Source organism: Fringilla coelebs (assembly GCF_963513975.1).
Source record: "Fringilla coelebs genome assembly, chromosome: 13".
Lineage (NCBI taxonomy): Eukaryota > Metazoa > Chordata > Aves > Passeriformes > Fringillidae > Fringilla > Fringilla coelebs.
Window position 1 is genome coordinate 4,423,865 of NC_140039.1, and position 27,395 is coordinate 4,451,259.

Consider the following 27,395-nt stretch of genomic DNA (forward strand, 5'->3'; position numbering starts at 1 on the left):
TCTCCTGAGATCTGTGGGTTTGAACATTGAATTCTGCATTTCCATCTTGTTGCCATTAAAAGTTGCACTAAAGCTGGACCGAAATCTGTTTTTAAAATAAAACTAGCCGTGCCAAATTCTAGTTTTAAGTCTGAAGAACTAGGCTTCCTCTGTTTCTTGAGAATTGACTAAAGATCTCACCCATTAGTCTGAAAGCTTTCTTCAAGTATTGAGTTAATTATTCTCAACAACATATTTCAATTCTGGTGGAATGACAGTTTTTTCCAACACAGAAGTAATTCTCTAAAGCCAATAAATATTACATTTCAATTACCTGCATTGGTGTTTGCCACCTCTGTCATGGCACATTTTTTCCTACTAAAAGGTGTTTAAAATCCACCTGAAGAACAAGAACTTGTCAGGGAAAGTCTCCCTGAGCCCGAGGAAGAATTGGCTCCTTAAAGCATTCCCAAAAGGAATTCCAGCCCCACGTGTGAGGGACAGACAGACAGACACAGCCCAGTGTCTCCAGCCCTCAGTGCTTCCCAGGCTGCTCCCACCAAAACACGAGCTTTGCAAATTGTCATGGCAACAGGAATTTCTTTACAAGTGGCACCAGGAGAGTAAATAAGCCCACAAACCCTCCCTGGAGCTGGCAATCCTGTCCCTTAAGCTGGCAATAATGTGCCTTAAGCTGGCGTGCCCTCCCTCGGTGACAAACACAGCAAGGGTGTCAGTGGCACGTGGGAAACCCACAGGCAGGACAAAATCCTGTTAGGAGCCTCTGGAAAAGCACTGGGCAAGGGAAGGAAGCTGCTCCTGAGCAGCAGCACTGAGCCCTGCTCAAACAGAGAGCTCAGCTCTGCTGGCACTGCTGGCATTGCACACCTGCACAGGAGAAGCTTTGGGGTGCCTGAATCGACTGGAGGGGCTGCAGGAAAGATGGAGAGGGAATTTTTACAAGGGATGGAGGGACAGGAGCAGAGGAGATGGTTTCACATAGACAGAGGGCAGGGCTGGATGGGATATTGGGAAGGAAATCCTGCCTGTGAGGGAGGTGAGCCCTGGCACAGGGTGTCCAGAGGAGCTGTGGCTGCCCCACCCTTGGCAGGGTCTAAGGTCAGGTTGTGCTGCCTCAGGTTTGGCTTTTATATTTTCACATTCTGTGCTGCTTTAGTGTGTGGGTCTGGGCTCCATATTATGGGATGGTGAGCTCTGTGCACAGAGAGACAAAACAATTCCTGCTCCAGCTGGGCACCAAGGACAAATGAGCCAAATCTCAGGCCAGGAGCACAAACCCCGTGGGCTGGAGAGAGAAAAACAAGCAGGGTGGGACTGCAGGGGCTGAAGCTGGGATGGGACAATGAACTGCAAGGTGCAAATGGAGCAGAGCTGATCCCAGGGAGAGACCCCGTGCCCGGCCGGGCATTTTGGGGCCGTTTTGGGTCATCTTGGGTGCAGCCCTGGCTGGGCTCTGGTGCTGCCCAGGGTGGATCCATGGAGGAGATCCTTTGGATAAATCCCTGCTTTATTCTTTAGCCCTGTCCAGCCTCTGCTCTAGCTCAGCCTGCCCAAGGCATCAGTTCAGGATTTTTTCCTGCTATGGGAAGAAAAACCAGAAGGGGGATCTGGATCCATTGATTGTGAAACCAATGAGTTTTAAAACACAAATGCTCAGGAACCATGGGAAGGACAACACGAAATTTTTATGTGCACCCTTGGCAGGAGGACATCAGGACAGGGCTTGGAGCAGCCTGGGACAGTGGAAGGTGTCCCTGCCCTGGCAGGGGTGGCACTGGGTGCTCTGCAGATCCCAAGCACTCCATGCCCACACAGCCCAAGGTGTGACACAGGATCAGGGCACCAGAGCAGCCACCTGCAGCTCCAGCCCCACATCCCACTCCAGCCCCACCACCTCAAACTGGGCAGAACAAAGCAGTGCCACAATAAACACAGCACACAATTCCCTGTCCTGCCTAGAAGGGGTTTGGGCACCTGGGGCTGGATTCTGGATTCACTGCAGGCTCAGCCTGTTGGGAGGTGCTAACAAATCTCTGGAGTGTGCCAGAGAATCCTGCCCTTCCCTGTGTGCCAGGGCTCATCTCTCTGCTGACCTGGGGCCACCCCTGCTGCAGGTGCAGGTGGAATTCTGCAGCCAGCACTGACAGCACTCCCACAGCCCTTCCACTTCCCATCCCTGCTGACACACAGCACAAACACTGTCAGGTCCAAAAGGCACCACAGGATCAAATTTTCATCTAAAATTTTAAATATTTTAAAATAATCTTTTTCATTCTGTTTTTTGTTTGTTTGTTTGTTTGGGGTTTTTAATTTTTTTTTGTTATTTTTGTTTGGTTGGTTGGTTTTTTGGTTTTTTGAGGTTTTTTTTCCTGTAGAAATATTACTTGCTGAAAGCAAACATTACATATATTTCAGATGTCTCAAGGAAATTACCTGAAGAAGCCCTGCTATTGTCTTTCATTTTATTTTTTATTTAAAAAACTACATGTCTAAAGTAAGCAGAGATTTTAAAAAAAATATGCTGCCACATCTTCAGTAAGCAGATTAAAAAAAATTCATTTTGACAAATATTCCCAAATTCCTTTCTGTCTGCTTCTCAGGATCCATTTAATAATGTAATAGCCTCAGGAGAAACACTGTGTAATGTCTTTTACAGTGCCAAAGCAGATCAGTAAAAGGCTGTCTGCAACCTGTCAGGTTCTACAGAGATTGTGTCACTTTCCCCCTTCAATATCACACAAATGATGGACAATAGCTGTTCTATTGCAATCCTCTGTCACTGGAAATTTAAAAAAAAAATAAAAGCACAAACTGAATCCATTATTTCCATGTTCTGCTGTACATTAGAGACAACAGAACAGGCAGATTTCCTGGTTTGAGCACTTTGTTCCTCCTTGGTTACATATTCTGCTATAAAGACAGCAATCATCTGAATGAATAATTCCTCTGTTAATTCTGCCTGAAATTCAGATTTGGAATGAGCAAAGAACCAAAAAATGGCAAAACCCCAGTTAAATTTGTTCCCACTGAACTGGTGGCAACGCTCTTGTCCCTCAGTGGCAGAAGCACCAACTGCAACTGGCTCAGAAAATCCTCATTTATCAACCAAAGCACTTTCCAATTTAAAAACTGATCTGTTCCAACACCCAGCATGGCTTCACAGCCCTACCCCCAATTCCACAGCTCCAGTGAGGGACTGGGTAACTTTCATTTATTGAGTTAATTGCCAGCTATTTTTTCCTCTTTGTTTCAATCAAAAGTTGCATTGAACAGAGGGCAGTCAGCAGACACATCCATGTGATGGCACTGAAGGCCTTGCACCTGAATATCTGCAATATTTCCTTGCATTTCCCTCCTTCCCTGCCCTGCTGTGCAGCATCCTCTGCTTCCTGCACATCCCACCTGCCTGCAACGCTCTACCTGAGCAAACACTGCGACCTGGCAGAGGAAAATTCCTTCCCAGGTTGTGCTGGGAGCATTTCCTGCTCATCTCCATGGAGGAACAGCCCACACCATTCATCTCTGCAGCCAAGAGAGGCCAGACAGAGAGAGGGGTTGGATTAAGCTCTTTTCTGAGCCAGAGATGGGGCAACTGAGAGGCGTTTAAAGAACTTTTACTCCATTTTCAGTCTCATGAGAAGGGTGAGACCATACAGATGTTATAATCCACACCATCACAATCAGAAGTTTTTCTTAATTACAATACACTAGAAGTGTTTCTTGGCTTGACCTATTAGATTTTTGCCACACCATGCTGTAGATGCCTTAAAGCCAATAATCTAAAATTACCCCTCGTGGGTGTTACCACAATGCATCTTCACAGCTCTATTTCTCCAAAGTACCCACTCTTATTTGCAAGGCCATCCTTTGGAACTGGTTTCTAGTTCCATTTCTCTCTCTCAGCCTTGTCTGTCCTGTTCCATGGCAGGTCTCAGTCAGCATTCCTTACCTCCAGCTTTGCACACAGACCCACACGCTGTGCGAGCCTTCTGCCAGGTTAGAGAATTCCCCACGAATTCATTTCCCACGAGGGGATCTGCAGCCACCTGTGCTCAGACTCCAAACCCGAGGGCTCCTGCAGTTTTTCCCAGCCAGGAAGGCAGACAGGGATGCAGCCATGCCCTACCTGTGGGTCGGAGAGCCGGGAGATGTCGGGGTACAGGTAGAACTTGATGCCCTCGGAGGCGCCGGGTAACGTCACCCCCCGAATCAGGAGGATCATCAGCATGATGTAGGGGAAGGTGGCTGTCACATACACAACCTGGGGAGGAAACAAACAGCAGAGAAGGATTCTGTGAGCTAATTCTGTGAATTTTCTTCCAGCTGCAGCAAAACCACCTTCTCTTCACATCTGCTGGGGGAAAAGAGCTCTGGGTGCCTTTGTGCAGGTGGTTTTTGTCCTCCAACCATATTCCCTTCTAAACTCTTCAGGGTTTGTGGGAGATGTCAGAGCACTTTTTATAGTCCCCTGTAAGTGTATTATTTCCAAACACAAGTAATTAATTACATCTTTTATAACAATCCAAGCTATGGATTCTCAGTCACCCCAGAATTACTAAACTGATTTCCCTTCAGACTGCCCTGCCTGCGTGTCTGGGGTTCAGGAATAAGCATTTCATCAAGCCCAAAGGTTAAATTCTATCCATATCTCCTTGAGATTTGATAGAGAACCCTTATCTTACAAAGAACCTTCAGGCAAAATTTCTGAGGTGCTGAACCCCAGCAATTTCTGTTTTCACATACATGGCCACACATTTTTTTTTTTTCCAGAAATCAGTTTATTCTCTGCATGGGCAGCAACAGGAAACCTGCAAGAAGTCACATTTTCCAAAGGAAAAATGGAGCAGAATTGGTCCTGTTTCACAATCCCAAACCTGAAAGTAGTACATGGCTTCTCAAAGTCAGAGAAGGATTAAATTATAAATTCCATGGCACTATCAATATTTTCTCTCTATGAATTTAACTCTCTATAATTTCCTGCGGCCATTTTCACCTGTGTTACTCTTACACCTGCCTTGAACGTGTCAAAACTAGCTAAGCTGCAAGAATGGAAAAAAAAAAATCATATGTTGAAAAATGCAACATCAAAAATACAACCTCAAAAATGCAAACTCAAAAATACAACCTCAAAAATCTGTGTTTTAAATTGAGGAGTCCAATGTCTGTCTCCTGCGTAAATGAAAGGGATACATCAAAGAATGACCTGTGAAAGGATTCTCAGACATATTTTTGTAATTAATGAACTGAAATTGGATTTTCAGACTATTTAACCCCAAACATTAAATGAACTCATGTGCCTCATCAGGTACCCACAAAAATGGAGGAACTCTTTTACTTGAGCAGGTGAGTGCACTGTGCTCAGAACCATTAATTCCCATTTTCTCCCCCTCCCCAGGAGCTCCTGAGGTGAGGCAGGATGGGGAATTTAGGAATCAGTGCCACTATTAGCATCATCATCACATCTGTGGGGCATTAAAAGTTTCCTGAATTGTTTTCTTTTCTTTCAACACATCGAACCTCTCTGAATATCAATGTGAACACAACTGTTTCTAATTACACCACATCCTGTTTTAATTGACTTTAATTGCTTGGCATGTTAATTTGCATCCCAATGCTCAAAATGCTTTTTTTAAACCCTTGTCAGAGCCATGCCAATGTTTAAGCAGTTGGAAACAAAATAAAAATTTCTGGCAGGCGAGTTTCTGCACCAAGTTCTCCTCTCACAATGTGCTTGAAAGAAAAATTGACAATGATATTTAGACATACAAGTAGGTGGAAATGGACCCAACAACTCTGAACTATCCTTGGGTGCTTAACTGAAAGTACATTGGAACCAAAGATCCTGAAAATTGATATTTTATTGACTGCCACCAACTTGAAGTATCAAAGAATAGGAAATAAATCGAGTAGCAAATACTGGAACTTTAAATACCAAAACCTTAAAGAGGCTTAGATGTCACTCAAGGTTAATAAAATAATATCCAGGTACCTATGAAATGATTTCATAAGTAGAAGAAATTCAGGATAACCCTGCTGAGATTAAGGAGGAAGATTTCCATGCAGTGAACTGAGCCCCAACCCAGGGAGATCTCAGAGCCCCAAATCAGATTTCTTTGGCCAAAGCACAGCAGCCTGAGCTTCACACACTTCCTCACAGCAGCAGGAGGCTGTGAGCCTTCCTCCTTTGCTTGGCTCTTGCTAAGGACACACAACCAGAATTCCTGAGCCAAACATCACTTGGGGGCCAGGAAGGTGATGGAATTCTCCCCTGCAAGCTGCAGTGCTCAAGCTTGTTTGCACTATCAGGAGCCAACTGTGTTTTATAAATGGGATAAAATTTGTCTTGATGCTTCAGAAAATGACTGGTTGCTAAGCCCTGTCCCCTAAAATCCTCTATTGCTCCACTGGGATGGAATGAGGATGAGGAATGTCAGTGCAGGAATTGTCAGAGATTTGCCAGGATTGAGGAATATCAGTGCAGGAATTGCCAGAGATTTGCCAGGATGAGGAATATCAGTGCAGGAATTGTCAGAGATTTGCCAAGATGAGGAATATCAGTGCAGGAATTGTCAGAGATTTGCCAGGATGAGGAATATCATTGAGAAATGTCAGTGCAGGAATTGTCAGAGATTTGCCAGGATGAGGAATATCAGTGCAGGAATTACTAGAGATTTGCCAGGATGAGGAATGTCAGTGCAGGAATTGTCAGAGATTTGCCAGGATGAGGAATATCAGTGCAGGAATTACCAGAGATTTGCCAGGATTGAGGAATATCAGTGCAGGAATTGTCAGAGATTTGCCAGGATGAGGAATATCAGTGCAGGAATTGTCAGAGATTTGCCAGGATGAGGAATATCAGTGCAGGAATTGTCAGAGATTTGCCAGGATTGAGGAATATCAGTGCAGGAATTGTCAGAGATTTGCCAGGATTGAGGAATATCAGTGCAGGAATTACCAGAGATTTGCCAGGATTGAGGAATATCAGTGCAGGAATTGTCAGAGATTTACCAGGATGAGGAATATCAGTGCAGGAATTGCCAGAGATTTGCCAGAACTCACTATTTAGGTGTTTATGGAAAATCAGACCTGCCCCCATGCCCTGTTCATCCTTATTTTTATCCTTATTTTTCATCCTTATTTTTCACGGAGTGTTTTAATCCTGGTGTAATTTAGCTTTATTTATTTATTTATTTATTTATTTATTTATTTATTTGAAACCATGAGCATGGAGAACCAGAGTGAAACACAACTGTGCCCACCCTGCACTACACTCCTGTGTGGAGGAACTGCTCAGGAACCAAAATTTCACCCAGTGATGCAAGAAGGAAGAGAGGAATTTTTTATCCAGGGAAGCAAACTGGCACAAATATAGAAATAAAATGATCATTCCCATGCCTGGCAGCTCTGCTGAGTAGCCACACCCAGGAACCACCAATTGGGGCAGGATTTCTATCAAAGGTTTTTTAAAAAAAAGTTTTTAAATTGTTCCACAAGCCACAGTCAAACCAGACTTGACCTCACTGATATTTACCAGTTTCACAAATTCTGATTTCCTAGATGGTACCAACCTACCTAGATGATAAACAAGAGAAAAGATTTTCTATTTCAAAGTGTGAAATATTCCATGCAGCATGGTTGGAAAAAGAGGCTTTTGTTCATCTGACTCTACACCATCTACACAGCTACAACTGAAAAGGGAGATTTTCCACATTAATTGGATTTACAAGTAAAATGGTATAACAAGGTTTATAAAAGGATGCCAAAAGGGGGAGAACATCTGAGGTCCACCTACATTTTAAAGGTAAAATTTCATATGCAGAGAAAGAAATACAAGCGAAAACCCAAGAGCACAGCAGGTAAGTGGATTTGTATGAGTGGAATGAGGGGAGGGGTGAGAATCAGCACAATGGCTGATTTTTCTGTTTTCCCTGTGTGTTTCATGGATTTATTCAGCATCATCTTCTCTTTGTCATCTTTGTTTATCCACAGAGGGAATCTTGCACCAGAATAATTCTGTGAAACCAACTTTAACCAGATTGCTGCAGATGAGTTCAGAATTCCTTCTAAATTACCATGTGTGAGGGCAGGAATGAATTCAAACTCCAACAGCAAAGAAAATTTCATGAGATCTGAGGTCTGAGAAATGAGTATCCAAAAGGAAAAATCCATTGGGAATGAAAATTCAATGAGATGAGGAAGAAAAGAGGGGCCAGGAGAGGACACGGGGTGAAGGGATGGGAGAACCTGAGTGATGACAGGAAGCAAAAGTTTCCACATGAAATAATAACTGCAGAAAGGAATAATCCCAGGACCACAGCACCTGGGACACAGAAAAATCCCTACCTGGCAGAGCTGTGCAAGTCCAGATTTTTTTCCACACAGTGGTGAAGGCAATAAATAAATAAATGAAAGGCTGAGCCCTGCTGGAATGGTTTCCTTCACAATTAAATGAAAACTTCATTCTAAAATTCATCGAGTCAATTAAAAAAAAAAATAAATCAATCAAAACATTCTGCCTAATTCTGCCCAATTTTGGTTTGGCATTCTTTTCACTGAAAGGGCAGAAGGGAGTTCTCTCTTGAACGAAAAATGCTTTGACAAGCCCAAGTTGTTATTTAGCAGCCTTAATCCCACGTTAAAAATGGGTGAAAAAACCTCATTTCCATATTTTTGCAGCACGAATTATTCTTTCCATTTGGCCTGACTTTATACACTTTTCAGCACTTCCCAAATTCCATTTCAAATACTCTGTGCTCACAAAGCTGCCTGCCTGTGGCCCAAAGTTCCAAAAGTGAGAGGATTTCTGGTGGAAGGCTGAATCCAAAGTTCTCCATTAGAAACCCAGGCATGCAGCTCAAATTGGAAAACAACGAGACAGCACCAAGGGCAGACAATATCCAGGCACAGCAGCAGCTCATTTTCCCAGCTGAATTGAGGGGACAATTCACTTCCATGATGAGCTCCTGCTCCCCATAAATATTCCTTAAGCAGCAGCAAGTTTTCTAAATATGTGTAATTTCCCAGCTCCTTCCAACAGCTGGGTTTGCTTCCAGCTTGCCCAGGAGCATTAAAATCAAGATCTGTCTTCTCTCTGATAAAATTGCTCTTCAGGCTTGGTGGTTCTTTTGATGAGGTCTGCAGACCTCCTACTTAATAAGAAAAAAATCTCAATTTCCTTGTATTTGAGGAAAAATTGTCTTATTACCAGATCCTGCCCCAAAACATTCATTTGTAAGATTACCAAGAACAGGATTTGGAGACATAGCCAAAAATCCCAGTCATGGAGAGCAGGACTCACAAAAGTACCCATAGAAAATGCAGAAAAAGTGAATTTTATCCCATTACTAGAGTCACTTATGTGAGCACCTGTATTTAAACACCGTAATAAATTGAATTTTAAAATAAATAAATAGTAGTGGCAAATAAGTTTATTAAGAATAAATTATTAAGAATAAATAAATAATGGCAAATGGAGAAAACCAGATTAATTCTTGATATATGCACAGCTCAGTCAGTGACAAAAAATGTGCAAAAAGCTTCACAAACGGGGAGTAATCATAAATAATGGGCTGGATCCTGAAAAAATGATTTTAAGTCACAATTCCTTTTATTTCAAGGATTAATTCCAGCCAGAATAGGCCTTGGTCAAGTTCATAGCACCAAATTCATAGCAAAATTTACACACTGAACAAATCAGATTGTGGGGACTGCTCTGCAGTGTTTCTACATGTTCACAAGTGAATCCACAATAAAAAAGGATCAACCTGACCTAAAAACTGAGCAACTGTTGGAAATATTTCATTCTTGTTATCACATTTTTGCTGCCACTGAATACCAGAAAGAAAAGCATTTATCTGTTTCCTAGCTCAATCTCTATAGTAAATACAACTCAGGAGCTCAGTGCCTCCTCCCAGAGCTTCCTCAGTCTCCAAAATTATATTTCCCACACTCAACATTAATCCTCCACTCACCAACTGTTCTTAGAGGAGTCATGGTGATGAAAAAGTGAAAGCTGCAACAACCCTCAACACCAACAGTGCCAAAAATGTGCTCTCCTTGTGTTGGGAACGTGCTGTTAGCACAGTGCTCTGACAAGAATCCCAACAGTTGTGAACCCTGCCTGCCCAAAATAGCTCTGGGAAGCAGGGGAAGGGCTGGGATTTCTCAAAGGCAAAAAAACCTTGAGCAAAAGGAGCACTACCATTTGGCAAGCAGACACATTTCTCCCACTGGAAGTACAAAAGCAGATTTCAAATGCTAAAATCATGGTGTTATTGTCCCTAACATTCCAAAGACCTGGAATGTCTTTCTTTAAAAGCAGTGGATGTTTTGGGTTCTGTGGGTTTCTTACCAAGAAAAGACAATTGAAGTTTATTATTTTATCTCCACCATAAATGGTAATGATGAACCAGTGCAATAACAGCATCCTCTAACTGTAATTTGATTTTTTGTTTAACATTCAGAGGCACAAAGAGGAAGAGCTGCCCACTGGCTGTGGGGAAGGGCTGGGCTGGAATTCTCAAGCAAAATGAGCATAAAATTGGTGAGCAGACACAGCTCTCCCAGTGGAAGTACAAAAGCAGATTTCCAATGCTAAAATCCTGGTGTTATTGTCCCTGGCACCTGGAATGTCTTTGTTGGAGGTTTTTTTCTTTAAAACATGTTTTGGGGTTGGAGGGGTTTTTACCCACAAAAAAAAATTCTTGATTGAAGTTTATTGTTTTATCTCCACCATTAATGGTGCTGATAAACCAGTGCAATACCAGCATCCTCTAACTGTAATTTGAATTTTTGTGTAAAATTCAAGGGTACCAAGAGGAAGAGCTGCCCTGTGGTTGTGGGCAGGGAGAGGAAGGCTGATGGGGAGGAAGCAAATTTCAGCATCTTGGCTGAGCTCATCACTGCAAGCAAAGTGTTTATGTAGAGTTCCCATCAAGGAGAGAATTTGCAGAGCCACAAATATCTCAGAATTAAAGACTTCTGTTTAATCAAGTAAAAGTCAACTTTAAAAATCAATCAGGAAGAATTTTAAATATAAATTAGGACTAATTAATCAACTGAGGGTTGGAGATTTTTTTTTCCCACTTTGTAAAGGTGTTTAAAATGTACAAGCTTTTATAAAACAAAGCTGTTCTTTTCCAGAACCTTCTAGAATTTTCAGAGCTCTCAATGCTATTTAGTTTACCTTCACAGACAAACCTGATACCATGAGTTCCACATATACCCAGAAGTTTGCATTGTGCTTGAAAAAATGTGTAATGTGGGATGACTATTCCTCATAGCACCCCCATTTCTGTGAAAATAATTCAGAATTATCCCAGTTGGGTAATTGATTTTACACAGGCAGAAATTGGAGCTCAGTAAGGCATTACATGAATTGGAATTTTTACTTATTCTAGACAGCCCTTCCAGTTCTCTCTCCTCAGGTCCTGACCCATCCTAAAAATGTTGAACCTTCAAGCAGATAGAGATGCAGGGCAGGAGGTGTAAGAATGTGTAGGATCTTAAATGTGCGTTGGAATGGACTCAAAATTTTTGGCCAACTCCTTCTCCTGGTTCAGGGGCTGTTTGCTCTCTGATTCTTCCTGCAGAACATGAAACTGGGTTTATTGGAGGAGTGTTGTCCTCATGGAATTATTATGGATTATATAATAAATTTTATTTCTATCTATATGCATTATATATTATATATTATATATTATATATTATTATACAATGGTTTCCCTTCAATGATTCGTTTCAGTGAATCAACATTTTCCAATGAAATCAGGATTTACCAGAGCATTCCTTATCGTCTCCAGCTTAGATTCCTGCTTGATTTTCCTCACCTGTCTTTAAAAAAAAACCTCAAAAAAATCAAAAAATGCACTCCCAAATGAACATCAGCACTGAGCTTAAAAAAAAAAAGCTGGATGAAGTCTTGGAAGTGGAAGCAATGCTATGACCAAAGGGTAATAGGGGAGGTTTTCCAGCCAGAAAAAGTAAAAAAAGGTGGCCTCAAAAGGTGAAAGGTGTCAGCTGGAAAAGATCAGTGTGTCAGCCAGACTCTGCTGTCACCAAACAAATGCATAACATTTCAAATAATTGCAAATATTAAAAATACAGAACATCAATTCAATGGCAATAAGAATTTTTCCTAGAACTTTGCACCAAAATGAATCCTATGTGAGGCTTTGTTTGAAAATTCTCCTATCAATCCTCCAAGCAGTCCAGCAGGGAGTCAGTGCAGGGCCAGGAATGGGACTGGATGATCCTTGTGGGTCTCTCCTAACTCAGGATACCCCCTGAATCCATGAACTGTCCTGTCCCTTCCAACCAAACCATAAAAACCAAACCACATCTGACAGACCTTGATCTTTCCCTGGATGATAGATCTGTGACACAGGCCCTGGCTTGGAGTGTTCTGTTTCTCTGTCATGATTATAGGGCCATAGAAATTTAGTATAATTCAGGTTGTGAATTGTGGGAAGGGCATGTGAATGGCATACAGAGCATCTCACTGCACAAATCAGGAGGAAAAGATCAGGAGGCTCAAGGAGTTGATGAATTTTCAGTATCTCCAAATACAAAAACTCTGTAAACTCCCTGGGCACCTGTTCCAGCATCTGAGCATCCTCAGAGTGAAAAAGTGATTCTGTGATTCTACTGGGAGCCCAGGACTTTTGCAGGAGAATAAAGAGCTGACACTTCTTTGGGAAAAGGTGTGTTTGTGTCCCCCAGCACCACAGCCCAGCTCCTATCAGCCACTGAGCAACACCAGCTCCTATCTCCATGGTGACAGCTGGGAGATGGATGCACCATGAAGTGCTGATAACACTCCTGGTGCATTAAGTATAATAACAAAAGTCCAATAAATAGCCTCAGCACTCAGACTAACAAGCATCCTCATCATCCTGACCCTGATTCTCCACGTTTCCCTTCCCCTGGCCACTCCACCCCCCCAGTGCAGTTAGTCCCACCTTGATGAGGGTTTATTGCTCTCAAACTTCCCCCTGAGCAGCCTCTCAGCATAGCTGCTAAATCACCTCGAGGCTGCCTTGTAGGACACCAATCTGACACTGCTGCAATTAATTTGTGGGGTTGAGGAGAAAAGGTGATGTGGTGCATATTAAAAATGAGAGGGATCACACAGTAAAACCCTTGGGCTGAAGAGAGGGTGAGTGAGGAGTCCCTGACTGCCACAGACTGATTTTCTCTCTCAGGGAAAGGCTTTGATCTCTCAGCTCACAGAGATCCCCAGTGGCTGCTCTGGGGATGTAAAGGGCCCTCCCTGGGGAGCACAGACCTCTCCCTGTGCTCATCCTGAGAGCAAGAAAGATTTGTCTTTCCAAACCAGCTGTGGGTCTGCAGGGAGATAAAACCAGCACTGGGAGATAAAAGATAAAATGGGAAGGATTCCACTGATTGGTGAATGGAAAAATAAATTTGCTTTTACAAATAAACTGTAGGTTGGCTGATAAATTAAATTGGATATTGAAACATGAAAGAAACAATGGGGAAGAAAAACCCCTAAATTCCATAAGAATTAAAAATGAAAAGGGAGGGTTGTACATTAGAGGGAACTCTCTGGGATCAGGTGTTTTGGGAAGTCTGAACCTCTCAAGTTCCTCAGAAATGGGGAAAGAGAGAAGGGAAATGCAGCTGGGAAATTGGGATAAAAAGGAGGCTGCATCCTCCAAAAATGTGAGAGACCCCAGGGGATGCCCCATGGCCCCTTCCTGTATTGGAATAAAGCCAAAAAGGAACTGCTCTGCCTCCTTTCTGGACATCAACCTCTGGTGTTTGTGGGTTAATTTTCCTAACAATCCCACACTTGGAGCACTGAGATTCCACCCTCAGCAAGGCACTCCAGGGACAAGGGACACACAAAGCAAAGCACAGAAATCCTCACTGACCTGAGCACTGCAATTCTCCCAAACACATTTTCCACCCACAGGAAAGAACCCAGCATTTTTTACTCTTTCTGCCTGTATTTCCCAGCAGATGAATATATTCTCTTATTTGAGGGCCACATGCCAGTGATTTTTGCCCAACTGGAAATGACAGGGCCTCAAGAGAGGCTCTGCTATGAGAGAGGTCCTCAATAAACACAGAGTTACCCCATGTCAGAAATATAAGCACTGTTCAGCCCTATTTTTTTTTAATTAACTTAATTAAGAGCAGCTCCTCACACTTTCCACAACACCACTATCTACTACTTGTCCAAATTGTCTGCTTTCCACCACACAATCCAGCTCACACAGGATGTTTTGAGTTTCTTTTTTGGAGCACACAGGTTTTTTTGCAGCAGCAGGGTGAATAGCAGGTGCCCAGCAGCCAGCTCCCTCCTGGGGATGTGTTTTAGTTACCAGCCCAGCACCAGCAGCTGCCTGAAGCTGCCTTTGTTCCTCCTGAAGCAATTTATTTCATTTCATTAAGCTTTGCCATTCTTGGGAGTGAGTTTGGGTCTGAGCCACAGGAGCTGACACTGGGGTGGGATAGAGGACTGGAGTTTGTAAATCTCACAAGAGCAGCCTTGTAAACAAAACTTGTACTACAAAGACATCTTCACACTGCAGATAAAGGCAGAAATGTGGGCTTTGCTGGCTGCAGAAAGCAGAGCCTGCCCTCCCACTGGCAGCAGTTTGGTTTAATATTGCCTTGGCATACAGGGTATGGGAATGGATTCCTAAAATTGCAGTTAAGGAGCCAGCCCTAAAGCTGGACAGACCAGCAGGAGCTGAGGACAAACAGCCTGTGTGAGAAAAGGGAGTTGTAGCTGTTCTGCTTCATGGGGAAGAAATATCAAATTGGAGCAGCATTGGGGAAGAGCTCTAAATGATTGTGTATCCCTGTGTGCTCCTGCAGAAGAAAAGGTGCAAATGATAACCCAAATACACAAAGCAAGACTGAAGAAAAGCAATAATAAATGGGAATAAATATATAATATTTAATATTTAAATAATAAATGGGAATAAATATATAATATATAATATTTAAAAATAATAAATGGGAAATGTTGTGTTTTGGCTATAAATTTGGGGAAGAGGATGGGTAAGGAAGGACAGGTTCTGATAGGGAGTTGTAGCTGTTCTGGTTCATGGGGAAGAAATATCAAATTGGAGCAGCACTGGGGAAGTCAGAACTCTAAATGTTTGTGTGCTTCTGCAGAATTAAAACTGCAAATATCCCAAATACACAAAGCAAGAATGAATAAAAGCAATATTCATTGTGATTCCTGTGCAGAAATCCTGTGCACACCTAGAGACCAGGATGTGGCAATCACAGAGTTTTGGGAAGGGCAGCTTTGGAACCCCTCAGTTGTCAATCCCAGCCAGCAGCAGGGAAGGAATAATATTTTAACCCTGATACCTGCATCAAAAATGAAATAAACAGAAATGTTCTGTTCTGGCTATAAATTTGGGGAAGAGGATGGGTCAGGAAGGGCAGGTTCTAATAGAGACTTGTAGCTGTTCTGCTTCATGGGGAAGAAATATCAAATTGGAGCAGCATTGGGGAAGTCAGAACTATAAATGTTTGTGTGCTTCTGCAGAAGAAAAAGTGCAAATATCCCAAATACACAAAGCAAGACTGAAGAAAAGCAATAATAAATGGGAATAAAGATATAATATTTAATATTTAAATAATAAATGGGAATAAATATATAATATATAATATTTAAAAATAATAAATGGGAAATGTTCTGTTTTGGCTATAAATTTGGGGAAGAGGATGGGTAAGGAAGGACAGGTTCTGATAGGGAGTTGTAGCTGTTCTGCTTCATGGGGAAGAAATATCAAATTGGAGCAGCATTGGGGAAGTCAGAGCTATAAATGTTTGTGTGCTCCTGCAGAAGAAAAACTGCAAATGATATCCCAAATACACAAAGCAAGACTGAAGAAAAGCAATATCCATTGTGATTTCTGTGCAGAAATTCTGTGCACACACAGTGAAGGAATAATATTTTAACCCTGACACGTGCATCAACAATGATAATAAACAGAAATGTTCTGTTTTGGCTATAAATTTGGGGAAGAGGATGGATAAGGAAGGGCAAGTTCTAATAGAGACTTTTAGCTGTTCTGTTTCATGGGGAGGAAATATGAAATTGGAGCAGCATTGGGGAAGAGCTCTAAATGTTTGTGCATCCCTGTGTGCTCCTGCAGAAGAAAAGGTGCAACTGACATCCCAAATACACAAAGCAAGACTGAAGAAAAGCAATATCCATTGTGATTTCTGTGCAGAAATTCTGTGCACACATAGAGACCAGGATGCTGCAACCACAGAGTTTTGGGAAGGGCAGCTTTGGAAACCCTCAGTTGCAAATCCCAGCCAGCAGCAGTGAAGGAATAATATTTTAACCCTGACACGTGCATCAACAATGATAATAAATGGGAAATGTTCTGTTTTGGCTATAAATTTGGGGAAGAGGATGGGTCAGGAAGGGCAGGTTCTGAACCATGAAAAGATCATACTCTGAATAAATGAGTGCAACTGTCCCATTGCTAAAGCCTCTTTGCTGGGGCAGTGTCATTTTGGTAATGAGCTAAAAGTTCCTGCTAGCCTCAATGGCAAAAAGAAGCTGAATTTGTTACCTTTGGCCAAGCAGTGCATTTTTTCCTCCAGGGATTGCTGTGCTCATCTGTGCCTTGGGGTTTTTCTTTGAATTTTGCAGCAATTTCCCCTGCATTGCCACAGCAAATATCCACCTTCTGCTCCTCCCTGCCCCTTCTGCTTTCTCATCCTTTAAGCTCACAGCCCAGGTGATTTCTCTGCCCAAACCTCTCCCACCTGCAGGTGTCCTGAGCCATCCCTCAGTGCCCTGGAACAGTTTTTACTCCCCTCAGCTGTGGACCAGGGCTTAGATCCACCCTATAAAAGTGGATTTCCCCACTAAGGTGCAGCTGGGAAGGACTGAAATCATAAAACCACGATTTTGATTCAAACAGGTCAGGAAAACCAACGAGAAGCACAAAAATGGGATTTTTTTAAACAACCCCGAGGTGTCCTTAAATGCTCAGAGCACAGGAGAGTGGAGAAAAAAATGAGTTTAGAAACCTCAGGGAGAGGAGGCAGCGAGCAGGAACTCTGCATGCATCTCATGAATGTTCTACTTTCCCCCTTTGAATGCAGACATCAGCCTTGGCCGGCTAAAGCCTCACCATGAAGGGCCATTCTTTGCTGTTACTTCAGCCTGGAACAAAAGACACTTCAGGAGATACAATCCTTGCTGCCCAGTTCCTTTTCCTGGGCTCTTACAATGGGCTCTAGTTCTTTCTATTTTTTTTTTCCTTTTTTTTTCCTTCCACACATCTTTCTCTTATTTTTTTTTTTTAGTTTTTTTTTTTGGTTCTGTCCTTTTGCTCCTTCTTTCTGCCTCATTGAATCCATTAAGGCCTTTAGATGGCCTGCTATTGAGAAATAAATTTTCTTTGGGACTAGTGGCTGAGTCTTAACTGCTGGCAAGCAAGGCTTAACTCCTGAGGGGAGGGAAAATGATGGGTAAAACATAGAAAAAACATCTCTGAGCTTGGGCTCTTCAAGCACACTGGACACCTAGCAGTGCCTTGCTCCTCAGGGAAAAGGAATAACCTAATCCCAGGAATTTCCCCACTTCTCTCATGCAATAATCTTGACACACTGAGCTCTCTTTCTGCTTGTAGTTCCCTCTTATTTTAGGGCCACATGCCAGTGATTTTTGCACAGCTGGAAATGACAAGAGGGGTGCTGCTATGAGAGAGGTCCTCAATTAACACAAAATTACCCCCAGTCAGAAATATTTTTTGTTCAGGCCTATTTTTTTAAATTATTTTAATTTTTTTTAATTGTTTGCCATCACAGAATTGTTGGCCCAGTGTAAACCTAGTGCCTGTGCAGAAACAGAAATCCAAATCTCACTTGATTTTCTTCCTCAGCTCATATCCCAGAAGTAGCAAAAGACATATTAGCTCCCTTTATTAGGGTTTTTTTTTCTGCTTTGTGGCTCAGGGACTGGAGACAGCTACAGAAATTCTGTGACTTTTTCTGGCTGCTATTTCAGCCTTGCTGCAAATCTTTGGGCAGAACAGAGAGGCTCCAAGCCTTGCAGAGAGGTAAGCAATTAAATCCAACCAGCTTTAAAGCTTAAAATGTTGTTAGAGTTCTTCAGAGAAAGCATTGAAAATTACTGCTTGGTATTTGAAATTCTTTGTTTTAGGCAGGGAAAAAAAATCACATTTGAAAAGAACAGATACAGGGCTGAGTTCTTTGGTTCTCCTCATTATAGTTCATATTTTTAATTATAAAAATATTATGAATAACAATAAGATTGAGCATAATCATGGGGCACATAATTCATGGTGTGGTAGATTATTTCAAAACCACCAAAACCCAGTTCAAACCAAGAGAGCTGAAATTCACCTCAGAACCAGGATAAAAAAATCTTGGGGAAAAACAAAACCTTCAAAGTTCTGAGAATTACAAAATCATTCACAAAATATAAAGAAATATGAGCTGGAAGTATCTGTGGGATGCAAAAATAACTGATTATGTCTGGATAATGAAGTTTTCTGGGGATGTGCACCCATGAACCATCCCCTGCTCCCCTCCAGGTGGAGGAGGGAGCAGAACTTTAAAAACAGAGCAGAATTATAAAAACAGAGCTAAAGGGGAATATTTGGAGTTTAACAGTGAGAGGTGACACCACACTCAGCCAGCAGGGCCTGGGAGCTCCTTCTTTTACATTTTAAATTGTTCACAAAAATTCTGGGCATTTTCCTCAACAGCAAAATGAAAAATAAATTATAACCAAAAGTTGATAACAGTTGCAGCTTTGTTTTATGTATTTAATTTAGTAGTGCACAGTGTAGAGCTTAATTTGTTGGAATAAACTCCCAACAGGTCAAGGGTCTGTTTCATATTGAATTATTCAGAACTGCAGCCTGGGACAGGTGGTCCTGAAAAACATCATAAAATGAAAAAAAAAAAATAGAGGTCTTTACCTTTAGTTACACCTTGTTAAAATGTGAGTGGGAATTAAGGATTTTTTAGCACATCTCCTTGGCCACCTCAATTATTCACTACAAATGGTCCAGTTTTCATCAGAGATTAACAATAATTTCAAAACCCCTTCTCAGGACATTTTTCTGTTGTTGTTAACAGGATTCTATGTCAAGATGTCCCAGCAAACAGGCTGTACCTGCTCCCTTTCATCTCTGGGGTTTTGACAGATATAATTAACACAGACTTCCAAAAATGTCCTGACAGGCTCAGCAAACCAAAGTGATCCATGGCACTAATTACCAGGTGATCCCTGGCACTAATTACCAAGTGATCCCTGGCACTAATTGCCAAGTGAGGAGCAGTGCAGCATTGCAAAGGACAGCAGCTGTGCAGCCAGAAAATGAATTTCAGGGAATCACAGAATAATTAAGGCTGGAAAAGACCAACCCTAAACCCAGCTCTGCCAAAGCCACCGCTGTCCCCAAGTGCCACATCCACATGTCCTTGGGATGCTCCCAGGGATGGGGATTAAAGCACTGCCCTGGGAGCCTCTTCCTGTGCCTCAGCACCTTTTCAGGGGAGAATTTTTCCCAATATCCCACCTAAACCTGCTGCAATCCAAGGCCACCTCCTCTCATCCTGTCCCTGGTTCCCTGGAGGCAGAGCCTGACCCCTCCTGCCAGATCATTTTAGAGAGCAATGAGGTCCTCCTTGAGCCTCCTTTTCTCCAGGCTGGACATCCCTTTTGTCCCTTTTTGTTCCTTTGGGAGAATTTTTTCCCAATATCCCACCTAAACCTGCTGCAATCCAAGGCCACCTCCTCTCATCCTGTCCCTTGTTCCCTGGGGGCAGAGCCTGACCCCAGCTGGCTGCACCCTCCTGTCAGATAATTTTAGGGCAATGAGGTCCTCCTTGAGCCTCCTTTTCTCCAGGCTGGACATCCCCAAATCCCTCAGAAATTCAGCTTAAACCCCACAGACTGATCACAGCTTTAAATGCACTCAGCAGCCTCTGCAGGACTCTGGTCTGAGTTTTGTGTGTAAAAGTTAAATTAAATTCTCAAAGCAGGAAATATCTGGGGCTCTGAATGGAATCTAAGTCATTTTCCTAAGTGGAACTTTTAGAGAACATTACAAGTGAAGGCAATAAGCACAATCACAGGGAAAAGAGGAAAAAAAATCACAAGCAAAAGAGTAAAACAAGAAATTATGCCCTCACTTGCACATATTCACCCCCAAATCCTGCCTCTCGTGGGACCTGCAGCAGCAGAGTTGTTCCTTTGAGAAAATAAAAGTTTGTAACTTTTCCAGTGGGGCTGTGTAGGAAGATTTTACTGAGTAATGAAGGTGACAAGGACAGTATCAGAGCCCCCTGTCCTTCTGTGTTTGCATTCAACAGCTGCACCCCCAGAAATGCTGCCAGGTCACTGCTCAGGGTTTACAACAGCGAGCTGCCAAGGGAGCAGAGTCCCTCCAGAGCTGCAGTGCATTCCCAGTGACACAGCAGGGGAGAAGAATCCTGTGCCATCACGAATCTGGTCTTGTTTTTGGCTCCCAGGGCTGTTTAATCCAGAATCTGAGCTCATGTTTCTGCAGAGAGAGGAGCCACAGCAGAGTTTTTGCTCATGTGGCACAGCAAACCCTCCCAGCAGAGCCCTCTGGGCTGTGGGTAACAGAGCACCTGCAGGGTGGAAAGGGGTAAAAAGTGTCTGACAGAGCCCCAGTATGATCAAAGGCTTGATGAGAGCCTGCAAGACATTTGTAAATTTGATTATGACCTGAAAAGCAGATTTATTTTAGAGCAATATCCACAGCTTCTTGGCTCTGGCATTACAACATCCCTGCTCCCAGCACCACCATCTCTATATGCCAGCCTCTGCTCCTGGGGTAGCTCAAAAATATAAAATATTGAGAGGCAGCTTAAATTCAGCACCTCCTAACACCAGCAGGAAGTGGAAATTCAGGGAACTGAGCACAAAGAGAAGCAAAGGATCAAAATATTCAGAAGTCAGAATCAGACAGAATAATATTCAGTGATTATGGCATGTAGAGGAGTTCCAGGAAACGTTGAAGAATGGATTCCTGTGAGATTTTTCCCTCTTGCAGCTGGTTCTGCACAATGAGGAGGATTTCTCATCACTTATTAACCAGTAACTAGTGCAGAAGTAAAAATCACTGAGCAAGAACTATTTGAGTTTAGCTCTGGCAAAAGAATATTTGCATGATGTTAACAAGAACCCGTTCAAAAAGACCCAAAATATGTGAGAATTCAGTGCTCATACAATCAGTGGGATATTCTAATATTCAATAAAATCCTGGAGGGAGAATATTCTCTTAACACTTCACATCAGAAAAATGCTGGCTCGGTGTTGAGTCATAACATGACAAAACTTCATCCTTTATCAAGTTGAATTAATGTGCTGTGGGTGGGGTAAAATGGTCTGATATCAATAAATTAAAAATTATGCAAAGACTGTGGGGGTTTTAATACTTTTAATTCAACTTCTCCTCATCTAGAGCACCAAATCCTGAAGCATCTCAATAAACTCTCATTCCCACTCAAGTGGTCCAGGCAGGAAAGCTAGATTATTTTTTAACTTGAGTCAATTAATTGAGATTATTAATACAGAAGTCTTTTCAAATCAGTAATTGGAGACACTCAAACCCATGCTCTTTAGTGACACAGATGATACAAAAAATAAGCTTTGATTTGGGCTGGATAACAGAAATGTAACAAAGGAATAAAAAAGAAATAAATTTTAAACAAAATTAAATATTGTAATGAAGCAACATGTAGGGAATAATTGATTAATGGAGGGAAATGAAGCATTGGAAGAGGTTTTCCCAAGACATGAGCAATCCCTGTCCCTGGAGGTTTTTAAGAGGCAGCCAAACACCAAGGCAACAGTTCCAAGTTCAGTGCTGAACCTCCTCTTTGACCAAGAAGTTTCACCAGAGACAATCCAAGGTCCCTCCCAAAATTTACATTTTTATAACTCCCCTTCCCTGCCAGGGTTTCAGACCAGGGATTATCAGCACAGGGATGTGTTGATGCACCCAAAAATTAACAAAGAGCAGGAAAGAAAACTTAAAATGCTTTTTCCATAGCTGTGAGTCCAGCAGGCTCCTCCCTTCAGAAGGAATTGGGCAGAAATTGCAGAGAGACACAACTGAGCTCGGTGGAAGGCTTTGCAAAAATTCCCAAGAAAATAAAAAATAAAAAGGAAAATATTAGGGTTACTGCCTTCAGCAAGTAATTTAGGAAAAATACATTGGCAGCTACTGGTGTGGCTCTTTAAAAGTTTAAAGCACAGGGATATTTAGTTAAATTAATAAATGGAAAATCAAGATCCATAAAAGAACAGGTTCCCTTCTACCTGAAGATTTCATTAATGGAATAGGAAGATCAGAAAATTAGGGAGACTCATCAGCTCTGTGTACAATACAGAAAAACTCAGAATTGTCCCAACCAGAAATCAAAAGTATTCTAGAAAAATCAGCTCCTGAACCAAACCTAATGATCAGAGACTGGAATGATAATTTAAATGTTAAAAAAAAATAACTTTCTTCAGTCTTCTAGATAGTTCTTACCTCATCTTTGGAATCATTTGATCTCAGCTACTGAAAACTCTTCTCCATGAGGTGGAGATCAGATATTGTCAAGCAAGTTTCAAAATACACATCAAATTATGATAACTGCATTGGGATATTCTCCTCCTCCTGACGCTGAGTTTCTCATTGAAGGATTCTGCATTTTGCATATTTGTAACATTTAAAATGTGAGGGCTGGCACACAAATACCTTCAGATCTAAGATTGGATAATTCAGGGCAAGAAAAGGTTGAATAAGTAAGGACAAGGAGCTCTGAGAGGGCACAAATCTATTTCACCTGAAAGCTGCCAGAATCACCTGGATTGATTCTGCTATTTCACCTCTGTTGGAAGGGAAAATGGAAATGCTTTGTGAGAAAGTGATGAATTTCAAGAGCAGTAATGGAAAAGTTTGGAACATCCTGTTAACAGTGTAATAAGCACTTCCTCTGGAGTTAAACTTTACGTTAGTCTTAATATATTTAATATCCTGAAATATTAAATATTCATGACCTGTGGTAGTGCTGGTTGGAGGATGATGGGGTTATTTTATAACAGCTTTTAAGGCTGGGATTCTTTTCCCACCACGCATTAGAATGCAGAGTAAAAAGGAGGAAAAGGGTGAAGCAACCTCCTGAATATTTCACAAAGCACAAGTGTGTGGAGAGGACACACCTTCTCCATCTCACCTCTGCTTCCCCTGTCCTCTTCCTCTCCACTCTCCTGTCCCACAGACACCTCCCTTTGAGAAAGGTTTCAAAGGTGATAAAACTAAGTTTTTTGCTTTAAATAAATGTAATTTTTAATTGAAATTATCCAAGCCAATTAAAGTATGTCATAAATTTAACAGACTGTTATATTATTATCATAAAAATTCCAGAAGTCAATTTTAAACGTTTCCTGGAAATGAGCATATAATAAATTCAATTTAGTAGGTAGGCTTATGGATGAGTTTAAATATGAATTTTAGAAATGGCATTAGATTTGAAATGGAAACTTCAGCTGAGAAATCTGCTACATCATTTCTATTTTAAAACATTTAATCCATTTATAGCATCCCCAACACCTGAGTGCCGCCTTTATTTTTTTAAGCTGGGAACTTTGCTGCTCTGGGAAGGCAATGCCACGGCCCAGATTTCCAGAGATTAGCCTGAAAAAAAGTGGCAAGTGGAAGAATATTGAATAAACAGTGCATTAAAAAATTAAAACCAGTAAATTTATGCCCAGGGCAAAAAACCTGCACTGCAGAAACAGAGCTGGAAAATGGAATTATCAATATTATATATCAATTATCAATATGATATTGAAATATCAGTATGATATTGAAGTATCAGTATGATATTGAATTATCAATATGATACTGAAGTATCAGTATGATATTGAATTATCAATATGATACTGAATTATCAATATGATATTGAATTATCAATATGATACTGAATTATCAATATTGGCTAGGATAGATCCTTCCTGAGAGCCAGGGACCCTGTGGAAAGGCAGGTTCATGGGGACCACAGGGTCTCTTCCTGAGAAATGTGGGAATTTACCAGTCCTGAGGAATTCCTCAGGATTCTGGAAACAGAGCAGCTGCTCATGGCAAACTGATTAAAATGCTGCAAGTACACCATGAGCCTTCCTCTTACAGAACCCTGGTCTAAATGTTTTAAGCTTGAGACCTATAAAGCTGAATATTGGGGATGAATTCCCTTCTCTTTGCACTTCTGTTGCAAGACTAGAAGTTATTTCTGCTCGTTGAAAAGTTTATTATCCCATTTCTAGTGCCCAAGACAGGCTGTTCTTTCCCAGGCTGACCTCATCAGAGAGGTGGTTATCAAAATCACACTGAAATAAAATCAATTTATTCCACCTACCTAAAGCTGAGGGTTTAGCTAAGCCATCAGAAAAAGAAAAAGAAAAGGTCAGACAGGTTATCCACCTTCAAAGCACAAGATCTGCTTCTGGGGAAATGGTATAAACTGAAAGAATAGCAGAACAATAAAATCCTGGATGTAAATCCCAGAAATGTAAAATAAATCCTTTCCAAAGTCACTTCAGCCCCTCCTGAGCCCAGGGTTGCTCCGGCTGCTCTGGCTGTGAGTGCCTCTGGCCCAGCCTCGCGTGCGTGCACACACGCGCAGCCACAGAGCGTGTCCCTGGGGCAGATTAAACCATGCTAGAATACATCTCCATCCTCAGACATTCCTTCTGATGGAGGCAAAACCCAGTTTTGCTCAGTTTCATTTCTTCCCCACCACCTGCAGCCTCTCAGAAAACTCCAAAGTGCTCGTGCAGCTCCTGAGCCCACGTCAAAGGCGTGAGGACACTGATCCTGTCATTCCCTGGGATCACTTTGCTCCTCCAGACTCCTCTCTCTAGGAGTTTTCCCCTGCCTCTAAACTGTTCATTCTCATCCTCAGGTTTAGCTTTTATAATTTCACATTCTGTGCTGCTTCAGTGTGTGGGTCTGGGCTTTGTATGAGCTCTGTGCACAGAGCAGGGAGACAAAACAATTCCTGCTCCAGCTGGGCACCAAGGACAAATGAGCCAAATCTCAGCCAGGAGCACAAACCCCGTGGGCTGGAGAGAGAAAAACAAGCAGGGTGGGACTGCAGGGGCTGAAGCTGGGATGGGACAATGAACTGCAAGGTGCAAATGGAGCAGAGCTGATCCCAGGGAGAGACCCCGTACCCGGCCGGGCATTTTGGGGCCATTTTGGGTCATCTTGGGTGCAGCCCTGGCTGGGCTCTGCTGCTGCCCAGGGTGGATCCATGGAGGAGATCCTTTGGATAAATCCCTGCTTTATTCTTTAGCTCTGCCCAGCTTTTAAGGCTGGGATTATTTTCCCACCACGCATTAGAATGCAGAGTAAAAAAGAGGAAAAGGGTGAACCAACCTCCTGAATATTTCACAAAGCACAAGTGTGTGGAGAGGACACACCTTCTCCATCTCCATTCTGCTTCCCCTGTCTTCTTCCTCTCCACTCTCCTGTCCCACAGACACCTCCCTTTGAGAAAAGCTTCAAAGGTGGTTAAACTTTAAGACGTTTTTCCCCTGCCTCTGCTCTGGGCATCCCTCCCAAGGCATCGCTCCCTGCCCCTGCCAGGGTTTCCCAGCTGTGATTTCCCCTGCCCTGGTGAAGGTGGGGCTGCAGGAATCTCTGTGTCTGTGAGTGTGTGTGGGAATTCTTGCATGGGAAATGCAGCAGCAGCTCGAGTGGCACAGTTGGCAAACACACCCAGAATCAGCAACTGGGAGCAGCCAAAATGTTGATAGAACCAGGGATGTGTGCGGTTTTGACACAGCTGAAAAATTTCACTCTGGCGTATTCTAAATTTCAAAAAATCCATTACATTTCAAATATTTCATTTATATACAGAGGTCACTAAAACAGAAATAAAAATATCCTCAACCACAACCCAAACTGCAGGAGAAACATTTGAAAATTAGATATTTCAATGCAGCAATTTTATTTCTGGTTTCCTTTATTTCCAACCTGAGAAACCAGTTCTTTTTTTAGATCCTCCCTCCAGATCTGTGGCACTTTTCCTCTCTCAGTGTAGTTGATTATTCACAGATTCTAGTCAGAGCTGTGGCTGACACCACTCTAGGGCCAGCTTCTCCCTCACCTCTCCCTGCTCCCAGGATTGAGTGGAATTCAACTCAAAAACTGCTAAATATTTTTATTTTTCCCCATAATATGCCTGTCTTGGTCCCTCTCTGAGTGCTTTCATTATTTCTGCTCTTGCTGTTCAATTTATATTTTTAAATTCTCTTTTTATGTGCATCAAAACTCTCAGTGACTCTCTTGTGGGACTGAGAGTTTTGACTGCTGACAGTTTGGGGCAAAATGCAAATTTTGCAGGATTTGTGCACAGAAATCAACACTACCTGGTTTCTTTCTTTCCAATAAAGTTCATTGCTAAATTAACAAAAATAAAACAAAACCACCTAAGAGAATCAGAGAAAAAGCAAATCACGAAGCCAAAAGGAACAAAACCAACAAACAATTCTTAATTACAATTAATTACAGTTCCTCACACGTGAAATTCTCATGTTCTGGTGGAAATAAATATTTCAGCCTCACCTTTCCAGTGGATTTGGTGCCTTTCCAGATGCAGAAATAGCAAATAGTCCAAGCAGCCAGGAGGCACAGGGCGAGCTCCCAGCGCAGGTTCCCAATGTGCTCAATCCCATCGGAAATCGCCAGCACCCTTCGTCTTCCATGGGGAAAAAAGAGGGGAAAAAATCAGAATATTGAGCTAAAACAGTGCTGCATGGGAAATACTGGGAGAAAACTAAATTAATTACCAACAAAAAAATTTGATTATTGAGCTAAAATGGCACTATGTGGGAAATAACGGGATAAAAGTGAATTAATTACCAAAAAAAAAAGATGATAATAGTGGAGAAAGCAACATTGTATATAGAATACTGGGATAAAACTAAATTAATTACCCCCCCCAAAAAAAATTAGAATATTGAGCTAAAATGGCACTATGTGTGAAATAGCGGGATTAAAGGGAATTAATTACCAAAAAAATCAGAATATTGAGCTAAAACAGCACTGCATGGGAAATGCTGGGAGAAAACTAAATTAATTACCAACAAAAAAATTTGATTATTGAGCTAAAATGGCACTATGTGGGAAATAGCGGGATAAAAGTGAATTAATTACCAAAAAAAAAATATTATAATAGTGGAGAAAGCAACATTGTATATTGAATACTGGGATAAAACTGAATTAATTACCATAAAAAATTAGAATAATGAGCTAAAATACACTACCTGGAAAATACTGGGATAAAAGTCAATTAATTACAAAAAAACCATAGAATATTGAGGTAAA

At 41.9% G+C, this 27,395-nt stretch overlaps 1 protein-coding gene across 1 annotated transcript in view; it reads right to left on the reverse strand.

The window, feature by feature from the left end:
* SLC6A11 (solute carrier family 6 member 11) overlaps window positions 1–27,395 on the reverse strand; it is a 91,869-nt gene that overhangs the window by 42,348 nt on the left and 22,126 nt on the right. Inside the window, exons 5-6 of the mRNA XM_084214480.1 lie at window positions 26,634–26,766; window positions 4,127–4,261 (exon numbers count right to left, since the gene is read on the reverse strand). Coding sequence (XP_084070606.1) covers window positions 4,127–4,261; window positions 26,634–26,766 — 268 coding nt within the window. The remainder of the gene's footprint in view (window positions 1–4,126; window positions 4,262–26,633; window positions 26,767–27,395) is intronic.